Source organism: Stegostoma tigrinum, chromosome 29 (assembly GCF_030684315.1).
Source record: "Stegostoma tigrinum isolate sSteTig4 chromosome 29, sSteTig4.hap1, whole genome shotgun sequence".
Classification (NCBI taxonomy): Eukaryota; Metazoa; Chordata; class Chondrichthyes; order Orectolobiformes; family Stegostomatidae; genus Stegostoma; species Stegostoma tigrinum.
This window is the reverse complement of record NC_081382.1, coordinates 19,090,094-19,102,680: the sequence shown is the minus strand read 5'-3', so window position 1 is coordinate 19,102,680 and position 12,587 is coordinate 19,090,094. Positions and strand designations below refer to the sequence as shown.

At 39.8% G+C, this 12,587-nt stretch overlaps 1 protein-coding gene across 3 annotated transcripts in view; it reads right to left on the bottom strand.

Annotated features, from left to right (window-relative positions):
* The window catches only part of LOC125465447 (syntaxin-binding protein 1), a 111,956-nt gene that overhangs the window by 41,911 nt on the left and 57,458 nt on the right, over window positions 1-12,587 (bottom strand). For all 3 annotated transcript variants that reach the window (XM_048558981.2, XM_048558979.2, XM_048558980.2), the window contains exons 2-3: window positions 5,133-5,182; window positions 2,639-2,720 (exon numbers count right to left, since the gene is read on the bottom strand). In XM_048558981.2, coding sequence (XP_048414938.1) covers window positions 2,639-2,720; window positions 5,133-5,177 — 127 coding nt within the window. In that variant the 5' untranslated portion in view covers window positions 5,178-5,182. The remainder of the gene's footprint in view (window positions 1-2,638; window positions 2,721-5,132; window positions 5,183-12,587) is intronic.

The following is a 12,587-nucleotide window of genomic DNA, read 5'->3' as shown; positions in this document are numbered from 1 at the left end:
TTAAATATTCTTTTAGAGTTGTTTTTTTTTCTTCTGCATATGCTTAACTGTGTGAATGTGTTGCGACAAACATCTCGCCCAGTTTAATTACACAAATAAACTATATTTCTGATTTAACGCTGAAACAAAATTTGTTGCGCACCACTTTAAGAATTGGCCTTCAGAAGCAGAAGATTTGGGGGGAAATGCCACAACTCATTTCAACAGAGCGAAAAGTAATTAAAATGCTTTGGCAGAAGGATAAGAGGAGAAAGCAAGTTCAATTTATCTCTGTACCCTGTCTGTAATACTTGCAGCAGAATTCTTTGGCTGCAGGATCAAGCAGATTGAATAGCATTTGGGTAAAAAGAGGTTCACACTGAAAGGGCCTGGATTTTTTAGCAGCAATGACAGCAAATCTGGCAGCAACTCCGAAGTGAGCATTATATGAACCATACATGAAATCCAAGTGTTAAATTTCAAGGAAGGATTGTGTTAACTAGAGCTTCCCTGAACTTTCTTCAGTTCAGGCTGTTATGGGGTGTTTTGACCGCTAGTTAGGAGGTCTAGAACCAGCAACCATTGTCTAACAATTGACGCCAAATCTTTCAGCAGTAAAATTAGAAAAGACTCTTACAATACACATAATCAGGTGGTACATGTTTGGAACTCCCACAAAGACCGACTGTTAACTTTAAATCTGAGATCGATAGTTTAATTTTTAACCAACTGATGGATATTGAGCAATGGCTCGTAGATGGGGTTATGTAGATCAGCCATGATCTAATTGGTTGGTAGAACAAGTTTGAGGAACTAAATGGCCTTCTTCTATTTCCATCCTCTTAAAAAGAACCTGCATTTATATAGTGCCTGTCACCACTTCAGGATGTCTCTACGTGACTTACATCCAGTGAAGTCCTTTTGAGGGGACCTGACGTACGAAATGTTTTAACCAATTTATATTCACAACAAGATCTCACAACAGCCATGCGATAATGACCAGATACCCTTTGTAAGTAACATTGGTGAAGAGAGAAGTATTAGTCGAAGATTAATGTATAGGAACATCCCAGCTTTTTTTCACAATAGTGTCATGGAATCTATGAATGTTTTGGTGTCTGATCCAGAAACAAACACCTCTAACAAAGTAGCAAATCCCACTCCACACCCAGTTACTTCACAAAAGTATTAGTTGAGAAATTGTGTCCAAGTTGCTGGGCTGGGACTCGAGTGTCCAACTTTCTGAATTAATGCAGCAGGGCACACTACCATTAAGTCATAGCTGACGCCTGAAGATCTTTGTTTGCCCTGAAACTACTCAAAGCTCAATAATTAACTGTTGCTTTCTCATTTCTTTACTTATTGTTAAGTTAGTGAAGCTTTGAAATAAGGAAAATGTACTCCACAGTGCATTCGGACACTTGCAAACTTTCAAGAAAGAGGGAATGCATCTATTGCAAGAATTTCAAAACCATTTTGTAGGAAACATAATGTAGAAGGACAACTTTGTACAGAAGTTACATGAAAACTTAGAAGATAGGAGCAGAAGGAGGCCATTCAGCCCTTCTGCCTTCTCCACCATTCTTCATGATCATGGCTGATCATCCAACCCAACAGCCTAATCCTGCTTTCTCCCCATAAACTTTGGTCCCATTCACACCAAGTGCTATATCTAGTTGCCTCTTGAATACATTCAATGTTTTGGCATCAACTACTTCCTGTGGTAATGAATTCCACAGGCTCACCACTCTTTGGGTGAAGAAATGTCTTCTCATCTCCATCCTAAATGGTCTACCCCGAATCCTGGCACTGTGACCCCTAGTTCTGCACACACCCACCATCAGGAACATCCTCCCTGCATCTACTCTGTCCAGTCCTGTTAGAATCTTATAAGTGTCTTATGAGATCCCCCCTCAATAGTCTGAAGTCCAGCAAAACCAATCCTAACCTAATCAGTCACTCCTCATACATCAGACCTGCCATCCCGGGAATCAGCCCGGTAAACCTTCACTGCACTCCCTCGAATGCTTCCTCAGAAAAGGAGGCAAAAACTGCACAGAATATTCCAGGTGTGGTCTCACCAAGGCTCTGGATAACTGCAACAACACTTCCCTGCTCCTGTACTTGAAACCTCTCACAATGAAGGCCAACATTCCATTTGCCTTCTTTACCACCTGCTCCACCTGCATGCTTACCTTCAGCGACTGGTGCACAAGGACACCTAGATCCCATTGCACACTCCCCTCTCCCAACTTACATCCATTCAGGTAGTAATCTGCATTCTTGTTTTTGCTTCCAAAGTGAATAACCTCACATTTATCCAAATTATGCTGCATCTGCCATTGATTTGCCCACTCACCCAACCTGCTGAGATCATGCTGAAGGATCTCTGCATCCTCATCACAGTTCACACTCCCACCCAACTCAGTATCACCTGCAAACTTGAAGATGTTACATTTTGTTCCCTCATCCAAATCATTAATATATATCGTTAACAGCTGGGGTTCCAGTGTCAATCCCTGTGGCACCCCACGTTTTACTGCCTGCCAATTTGAAAAGGGCCCATTAATTTCTACTATTTGTTTCTTCTCTGCCAACCAGTTTCCTATCCATCTAAAGCAAATCACCCTGGTTTTAAAGCTAAAAATGAAATACTCACTTGTGACACCCTCTGTCATAATGTCAGTCATCTTGCAACAGGACGACAGCATTCGCATGCTGAGCTGATCCACCACAAGCACCTAGCAAAAGTCCAAATAGAACCATCACGTCAGAACAAGCAATACTGTTTTTAAGGGAAAGACTCTGGTGTCCTTATTAGTCATCAAGCTGCTTTACAGCTTACTAGCTTCTGTCATTTTCAGATAACAAACAATGAAATCTATCAACTTCTTTCATGAATGAAGACCTTGTTCTCACAAGCGGCAAAGGAAAAGAGAATTGAGAATTTCATATTGCAGCAGGGCACATGGTGCTTTGGTGAATCTCTTTTCACTGTGGAATGGGTAGCAACAATTAGGTTAATGACCTGTTCTCTACAAAGTGCAGGAGACATGCAAAACTCTCAGAATAATGCTCAGTTCTGTCATTCATTTGCAAAACAAAAGCTCAGCATCTTTGTTAAACACTGTGACAAACTATTATGCTTTGAACGTATTTTTGAGATCAATTGGAATTAGAGAAAATTCTAACATTCCATTGAATTGGAATCTTTTATTTAGGGAATGTCTCTTTGCAACTTGTAGTACATCTCAGAGCCTGAGATTGACGTTTCTTCTTTCTCAGGCAATTTCATACAGGAAACCTTCGATAGACCTCCTTTATCCATGTGGAAAATGTAACTGTCCAAAATCTTCCCTTTCCAAAATTATTTGTTGATTTCCCTACTCAAATTAAATTATCTAACAAATAAATATATTTATTGGCTGGCTTTTGCTCTCAGTTAGACAAAAGGAGGTTTTTTTATCCCTTTCTGTTGAATTCCTCTAGGATTCCAAATTGAATCAGACTTCAATACAGGCATTGATCGGAGAATTAGGCAAATTTACACTTGGCCAAGAAATTAAGAACCAAATAAAAACACAATATGCTGGAGAAACTTAGCAGGTCTGACAGCATCTGTGAAGACAGAAATAAAGTTAACATTTCCAGTTCAAAGACACTTCTTCAGAATTTCAGACCACACCAGTTCCAAAGCAGAGTCTTTGGATTGGAAATATTAACTCTGTTTCTCTCTCTACGGATGCCACCAGACCTACTGAGTTTCTCTTGTATTTTCAGTTTTATTTCAAGTTTTGACCATCCACAGTATTTCATATTTATTGAAGATCCAATTTCACTTTTAAATCCCTATTTTCTCTCTTTTGCAATATAAGTGGTACAAATTAATTGAATTCATATTTTAACCAGTAAGACCAAAAGGCAAAATTCCTGAGTTTCTCGAATCTGTCCTCATATATTAGACACCAGAGACCAGCCTTATTTGTCCTGCGCTTCCCTGACCAAAACTAGACATAATACTCCAGAAGAAGGCTGCGCAGAGCTCTGTTCAATTTCAGTACTATTTGCTCTGATGTATACCTTTCTATGTTGGATATTATTTAATATTTTACTTAATTTATCAATTATTGCTCTCCAGTGCATAATATTACATAAAATTAAATACAGTAAGTTCAGAATTAAGGTATGCAAACCTCTACTCTGGATTTTCTGATGTGTTCCTACGTGCAAAACATGCAAATTTCAACAAAGAAAGATCTTTAATCCATCCGAGCAAATTGCATTAAGTACTCCCTATGCAAACAGCCATGTAACCCCAAGGGGTTAGGGAAGACCACTACAAGGCATTGTATCCCTGGTGTTGCCATTGCTAGTGGTGGTGCTGCTGAGTCTACTAATAACCATCTGAGTGGGTGTCAGCTCTTGTTGACCCACCACCCTGAACTGGATAGTGGCGGCCTCTTTACTTACTGTTGCTGGCAATTTCCAGCCCATGTTCTATGTCAATGGGAATCATATCCTGCTTTTAGTCCCAGCACTTCCTTGTACTGCAGAAGCTCCCTGATCTCTGCTGCCTGGGTGACAAGAGACAGCATTTGTTTGGAGCACTTCTGAGCTTGTATCTCATGCTGGTGGAATTATTTTGCCATGGGTTTTTTGGTTCTGCCTTCTTATCCTTTATGAACAGTAAAACTAGACGAACATCCTAAATAAAAACCGAAAGAACTGCAGATGCTGTAAATCAGCAACAACAGGTCACTGGATGTGAAACGTTAACTCTGTTGTGTAGATGAACATCCTTCCAGTCCAAAGGAACTGTATTTCCAGCAAGCTGTTACAGGACTGAGCAATAATCTTGAAAGAAATTGATCCCAGGTTTCTGGCAATCAATTCTTCAGGCTCTAGTTGTGTAAATGTTAGCTGGAGTTGGAGGCCTAGTCTATTTTGAGATCACTTATTCTGTCTAAGAGGTTATCTTTATCAATATGATCATTTTCAATTGACATTCAATGTCACTTATATCCTGTCTTGCAAAACACTGCAACAGAAGATTAACAGTTTAACACGAGCATTTTTTGATCCGTTTGCTCATTAAACTCCTTGACACAAAAACATCAACACCAGAATATCATAGGAAATGGAGAGATTTCTACCTTCCATTCACCCTTCTTCTTCACCTTCTTGATGACATCATTCATAATCTCTGCAATCAAAAATAAATCTGCATTAACTTTCAAACCAGCAGAAGAAATATTTTGAATACCTAACAGTATGCAACATTCCCGAGTAGGCACAGTGCAAATAATTCTGATCTTGTTTGAAAGTGTAAAATGGGTAATGGTGAATTGGCAATTATTTTTACATCCCTCCCAATTTCCCTTCCCACTGATCTAACAATGTGCAAATTTTAGGCTCCAGTTCAATATCTGTTTTTTTTTCTTTGCAGACTGTAAGTGGTAAATGTGTGGTGATATTATAGGATGGCATGATGACTCAGTGGTTAGCACTACTGCCTCACAGTGCCAGAAACCTGGGATCAATTCCACCCTTAGGCAACTGTCTGTGTGGAGTTTGCATGTTCTCCCTGTACGTGCATGGATTTTTTTCTCCCACAGTCCAAATATGTGCAGGCTAAGTGGGTTAGCCAGGCTAAGTTGCCCACAGTGTTCAGGGATGTATGGATTATAGGGGGATGCATCTGGATGGAATGCTTTGAGGGATGGGGTGGACTTGTTGGGCCAAAGGGCCGTTTCCACACTGTAGGGATCCCGTGGTTATATTATGTCTCATTGTCAGTGTATCAATATAACTTTAAAAGACACAACCGTGATATTATCCCTGAGGGTGTGACTTGACAGTATAAAGTCTTCGATGATGTCTTACTTGGAATTACGTGAAGCCTGACATTGTCATGGAAGAATACCTGCTCTTTTGTCACCATATATCTAAATACTATCCCAGGCACATCTGCCTATAATAGCCAACTGCAATACCTGTCTGTCAAATATTTCAATATCATGCAATCTACTCCTAGTTTCTTCTGTTACATGCAACAATGTAAGATTTGCAGTATCGGATAAAATAACCTTCTGAATACAAACCCACATCAGGTTCAATACTTTTATATGGAGCAGCTAATTTTGCATGGGACTGTTAAGTACTAGCAGCCATCATTCCTAAGGGAATTCCAAAACAAAACTGAGCAATGATGGATTACTTTTGAAATAAGCTGTCTGTTTACCTGTGAGCCATTTAACAAATGACTTATACACATGCAGGCAGCAGATAGCAAATGAGGTGCAGGATGCAATCATATGTTTTCTGGAGGGAGGAATGTTAACAAAGACACAACATCCAACAGGCAGCACTCTGACTACACAGCACTACTTGTAAAACTGGACAGACATCGTATCTGTAATTACACACTGAAGGCTTTATCAGAGCTTACAAACACATCTCAGAGATCAAAGTGATAACACTTGAGGCAAACCAAAATTATATAGATATGTACAAGTTTTACTACCATTGGTGAAAATTACACAAAATTGAATGGCATTTTACAAGTGGAAATTGGGGTTGTTACTGAATTGTGCATGCATAAAATCTGGCATGATTATGTTGAGTTGCAAATCTGACACCCACACACCGCTATCCCATAATATGGTAGTCAGTAGGTGCTGAAATCAGCAACCCTCTCACTCTTTAAAAAAAGACACTTTCAATGGGCAACTGAGCTCAGTCGCAAGCCACTATATCTGAATATTACACTTTCCACATGACTGGCAGCGAAAGGTAGTTGAGAATGAACAAGCCACTTTTTTCACCAACCAAGGTGCCCTTTGCACATGGGCTTACACCACCCAAGATGGTGTCATGTGCCAACCATCTTGGCCTCCAAAGCCCATGCCCCTCCACTCTCTCCCTTGAATGCCCAAAATAGTCCAAAAATACCCAAGTTTGGGATCCACGTCATCTTCCCAGTGGAATTGCGTGTAGTGCCATCAGCAGCCACTACTGAGCTCAGGCGCTACTGAGACTGCAAGAACCACAGGGAAATCACAGTGGCAAATAGCTCTCAAGGCCTGGGGAAAGGGGCAGAAGTCCCATACTGAGCTTGTTAAGGCTGCCGACAGCATAATTTCATTCAAGGGCAGTTCTTTTTAAAGTCTGTCATCTTTTCTCACAGGGATGGGGACGTGAGCAATTCACTGACTTCTGTAAAAAAAAAATCCACTGTTCTCCTTCAACAGTCTTTAAAACACTGCAACATATCCCTACATTGTAGTTTAAAGGTGTCCACCATCATTATGAAGTTTTATGAGGAAGATTCACCTGTTAATAATATCACAATGACATGTAAAAGTGAAGATGTATTTTATCAAGCTTTATTGAGCATTAATGAGTTTTGCATGTATAATGAATGGCAAAAAGGTTTGGTGCCCAAGAACACTTTCGTTCTCAATGTGAGGAGGACACCATTCTCTGTTATTTGAACAAAAGTGCACTTTATACATGTATTTAAGTTAGATGTCATCAGACATAAACAAAGGTTTTCCTCATTATTTCTCTAAATTATTTAACCAAAAACAACCTTCTTGCCTAGTTAATTCTATGTTTATCGCTGCAATTTTAAAAGTCCAATGCAATCCAGATTGAACCTGGTGTTTCAAATTAATTTTCAAGAAACCCCTGGGTGTGCAGAGAAGGCAAATGAATTATGTTACATCTGCTTTGAGGGCAAGTTTGAAAGAAAAATGAATTATTAGAATAATTTTAAATAGATACTGAAAGGTGAAGCCTTTGAAATTGAAGGGCTCTTTAAATGTGGTTGAACAAGGTCAAACGTGCTGTTCCTTTTTGAAGAACTGAAAATTTGATTAAGTTTGGACTCTGGGGGACTCGTGATGACTGCTAAGCTCACACATGCAGAATGAATACAACTTTTACAACCTCAAGATATCTCAAAGCACTTTACAGCCAATGATTTACACCTGAAATGTAGTTTCTGCTGTTATATGGGAAATGTCGTCATTCTTTACACAGCGAAATCTCACAAACAGCGACATGATAATCAGACACTCTGTCTTAGATATCGGTTGCAGCATAAAATACCACTCAAGGCAAAGCAGCACTCTCTCAGTATCACACTGAGAAGACCTAGGTTTGGCTCCCAAGTTTCAGAAAGTGAAACTGAACCCAAAAAACTTATGACTTGGTACAGGGAGGTGCTTTCAACTGAACCATGGCTGACACACGGCCATATTTGTAAAGAAGGAGCCTTGGCGGGTGCGCTGGCGGGGGGTGGGGTTATGTGGTTGAAATGCTAAGTGACCCGAGTTCTGCAAGTGCCGAAGACCACAACAGAATCGAGGCAATACCAAATTATGTCACTTAGATCCAGCACTCTGGGCTCACTATGGAGTCCTTGCATATCTATCACCCAGTGTATCAACAGAAAACATTTGAGAATGTGACAAATACGCAGAGCTTTGTCAACTAAGTGTTGAACCTCAGCTTTGCCTGCAGTGTATTTTTTTCCCTGATACACGAGTATAAGAAATCTTCACTGTCTAATTCTTTTGAACTGCATAGAAAACAACGTGGGTTTTTTTTCAGAGATGGGGCACAGGACTTTTATGGTGCGTGCAAGATCCACGAACAACGTTCAATGGAAAGACGTGTATCATAATTGATGTGAACTGGCACTGACAACAGACAGAGCACTTGTCTCCCTTTTAAACTCAGAGGCCAGAATCTTTGCTTTTTCCTCCAACTGTGAAGGATAAGATTATTAGTGTACGTTGGGGGAAGCAGGACAGTATGTGATAGCTAACCAGCTGCCTGCGCACAATTGCAATGATGTCAGACACAGGCGATCTTTGCAAACTCATGAATTACTTTTCAACAATCCATGTCTTATATTAGACGACAAGGTGATTTTCATTTTCTGAAGAAGGGTCTAGACCCGAAACGTCAGCCTTCCTGCTCCTCTGGTGTTGCTTGGCATGTTGTGTTCATCCAGCTCTACACGTTGTTATCTCAAATTCTCCAGCATCTGCAGTTCCTACTATCTCCGAAACAGTTACTACCACGTATAAAGTCTGTTGTCCCAATGTTCTATTTCAGAATATGAGGTAGGAAGCAATTGAAAAAATCTTTTTTTATATCAGAGTATTGAGGAAACACAGAGATATTCATGCACTGTGAAGCATAAATGTTATTTAATTTTAGAATTCTTTCTGTTAAGTAATTCTAACTATATGTCTCCTGCACAATTCCATGTGTTGGTTATACTTAGTGCAGAAAAAAGATGCAGAGAAAATTGCATGAACATTGACCCAGTGTAAGACAAAGGCACACACTGGAGATCAGGGGCTCAATGGCTGTCATCACAGGACTAAGTCAATACTGCCACGTGAAACCAGGCTCACACCAAAATATGAAAATGCTTTGTTAATTTAAAAAAATTTTACAAACTCTTTTCAATTTCACAGTAGAAAGTTAGATCATTATTGTTTAACATAAGGAGTAACGCTGCACCTCTACACAATAGGCTCATATGTTGTATCGAGCAGAAATTGTGGCCTGCACTATGAATGTGCCTTTGTTTCTCTCCATCCTATGTAAAAGAATGGCCTGTGTTTATATAGGATCTTTCATGATTGCAAAGCACTAATGCACAATACAACCCATAATGTACTTTCAAAGAATAGCCCATATGTAATGCAGGATATACAGCTACCAATTTGTGCAATTGCACAAGCAGAAATGAGATCATAACCATGATTTTCATTTGGTAATGTTGGCTGAGTAATAAATATTGATCTGTCCTTCCTCAAAAGGAGGCCATAGATTCTTTTACATCCACTTGACAGGGCAGTCAGAGTCCTGAGGCAGCAACACTGGGAAAGCACTACTCTTTCAATATTTCACCATTACATCAGCCTGGGTATTTCTGATAATGTTATCCTTTAGAATATGAACTTGCTCTTGTTAAATTGTTGCATTGTTAATTCAGTGTCCTGAAGTCGCATAAATCAATAGTAGGTAAATAAATAAACATACAGGTGACTAAATAAATAAATAAATACATTGTGCGAACCTCTTCTAGCCTATCCAATCTATTAAGCTGTGGAAGGTAGAGTTGAGGATTTTTCTCACATTTCCTTGGACAACGTATCACAACTCTACTAATTTGATAGGCTGAATACTTCTCGATAGATGAAGCCAGATATTAGACAGGCACTCACAGTTATGTGATGAAAGTTCATTGCAAACCCACAGCTGCTATCTTTAAAGAATTACTGCATCAGAAAAGGTTTGTGATCTCTTCCTCTTCATCAAGGTTTGAAGGTCAAGGAGCAAAAAGTGAAAAAAAAACCCTTTGAGGCCATAATTCCACAAGTGACAAAGGTTGGTGACACTCAGCATTTAAAGGAGAGAAATGCCCAATTTACCTTATTGGTGTTCAAATCTGAACAAAATTCAGAATTGTTGAGAATGCTATTCATTAAAAGATAGCTTTGGAGTTAGTTTGGAGCAGTTTTAATGAGTTGGAGCAGTTTTAGTGATGAACTTTTCTTAAGAATTCCTGGCGCTAATTGGAATTTGTTTTCTGACAGACTACACATCAAAAGTACATCTTTGGCTTTAAAGTGATTTGGAATGATCTGTGGTGCTATATAAATGCAAGTCTTTCTTTTTTCTCAATTAAGTATCCACAGGAGTTCATTCCAAGTTAGTTTCTGCCTGTTGACTTTGTGCTGAGATGTTTACTGACGTATGTTTCAGCCAAAAATATACTCTGCAAGTTTCTGACTCAGTGTTTGTGATCATTGTTGTGAACAGGAAATATACCAGCTAATGGGATCATTAATCAGATCTCCTGTTCCAAAAGACCTGGTGATCCTGTCAGCAGCTTTTATAAAAGCTTTCCTTCCAACTGTGTGTCTGACTTTTTAAAATTTACCTCTCTGAGATAAGCACTTCAGAAGTCGAAAATCTCATCTTCACCAAATTACTCAACATTAAAAACTTGTTTTACTGAAATGCTTATTTCAGTGTCATAAGCACGTCAGAATGCTAAAATCCAAACTTCGCTAAACGACTCAGCTTTTCAGGCGCTTCACTAGGCAGTAAAAACCAAAAGAACTGCGGATGCTGTAAATTAGAAACAAAAAAAAGTTCTGAGGAAGGGTCACTAGACCTGTAGCGTTAACTCTGATTTCTCTTCACAGATGCTGCCAGACCTGCTGAGTTTTTCCAGCAAATTCTGTTTCTTAATTAATTAGACCTTTCCTGTAACCATGGATTGTGCACATGAAGGTGATTAAGCACCACTCCCAAAAAAACATTAGCAAGTATCTGTGATGACGAGGTGTGAAGCTGGATGAACACAGCAGGCCAAGCAGCATCTTAGGAGCAGGAAAACCGAAGTTTTAGGCCTAGACCCTTCATCACAGTGCCAGACCCTTCATCACAGTGCCAGAGACTTGTGTTCAATTCCAGCCTCAGGCGACTGTCTGTGTGGAGTTTGCACATTCTCCCAGTGTCTGTGTGGGTTTCCTCCAGGTGCTCTGGTTTCCTCCTCAGTCCAAAGATGTGCAGGCTAGGTGGATTGGCCATGCTAAATTGCCCATAGTATTCAGGGATGTATAGATGGGGTGGGTCTGGGTGGGATGCTTTGAGGTTCAGTGTGGACTGGTTGGGCCGAAGGGCCTGTTTCCACATTGTAGGGATTCCATGGTTCATAATGTTCTGTGCCTTCTCCATCAGTCCTTCTGTCAGGAATATTAACTAGTTGTACCATTGTTATTTAGATGATGCTTTCTCTAAGACGTAAAGGAGGCTGTGAGAGCAAGCTATTCTCCCTTGAGAGCTGAGGGCCATTAGCCCTGGCAGATAGCATCTAGTTCTAGGGCTTCATCGAAATACCAACTTCTTTTTATACTCTTGCTGACATATCAAAATTTCTTACTTTAGGGTTGGTTCTATGTTGTCAAATTTAATTAGTTTTTGGTATCTAAGTGCCTGGCTCAGATTGATTGGCTAAATTCAAAAGCTTGTTGCCTTGGTAAAAACTGCTGCTTGACCTGCTAACTGTGCAGTCTTACTGTATAAATGTTTCAATTCAGGTGCTCTCTGTGTACTTGCAAACTTTCAAGCTGTTGCTCACAAGCTGCATTTTAAATCTCTCAGCACAGAAAAAGTACATGATCTTTTAAAGGGGCCACACAATGCTTTCCCCCACTACCTTTTTACAAATACCAGATTCTAACTCCCTGCCTCCCAATCCACAAATACTCCCCTCATCTTCACAACAAGTCACTGATTCATACAGCATGGAAACAGATGCGGCAGTCCAACCTGTCTATAGCAACCAAGTTTCACAAACTAAATTAATTCAGTTTGCCCTTGTTTGGCCCACATCCCTCTAAACCTTCCTATTTAAGTACCTGTCAAATATCTTTCAAAAGTAGTGGTGACTGTATCTGCATCTCGCCCTTCATCTGGCAGTTCATTCCACGTATGAACCACCCTCTAGGTGAAAAGGTCTCTCAGGTCCCTTTTAAATCTTTCTCCTCACATCTTAAAATTATGTCCTCTGG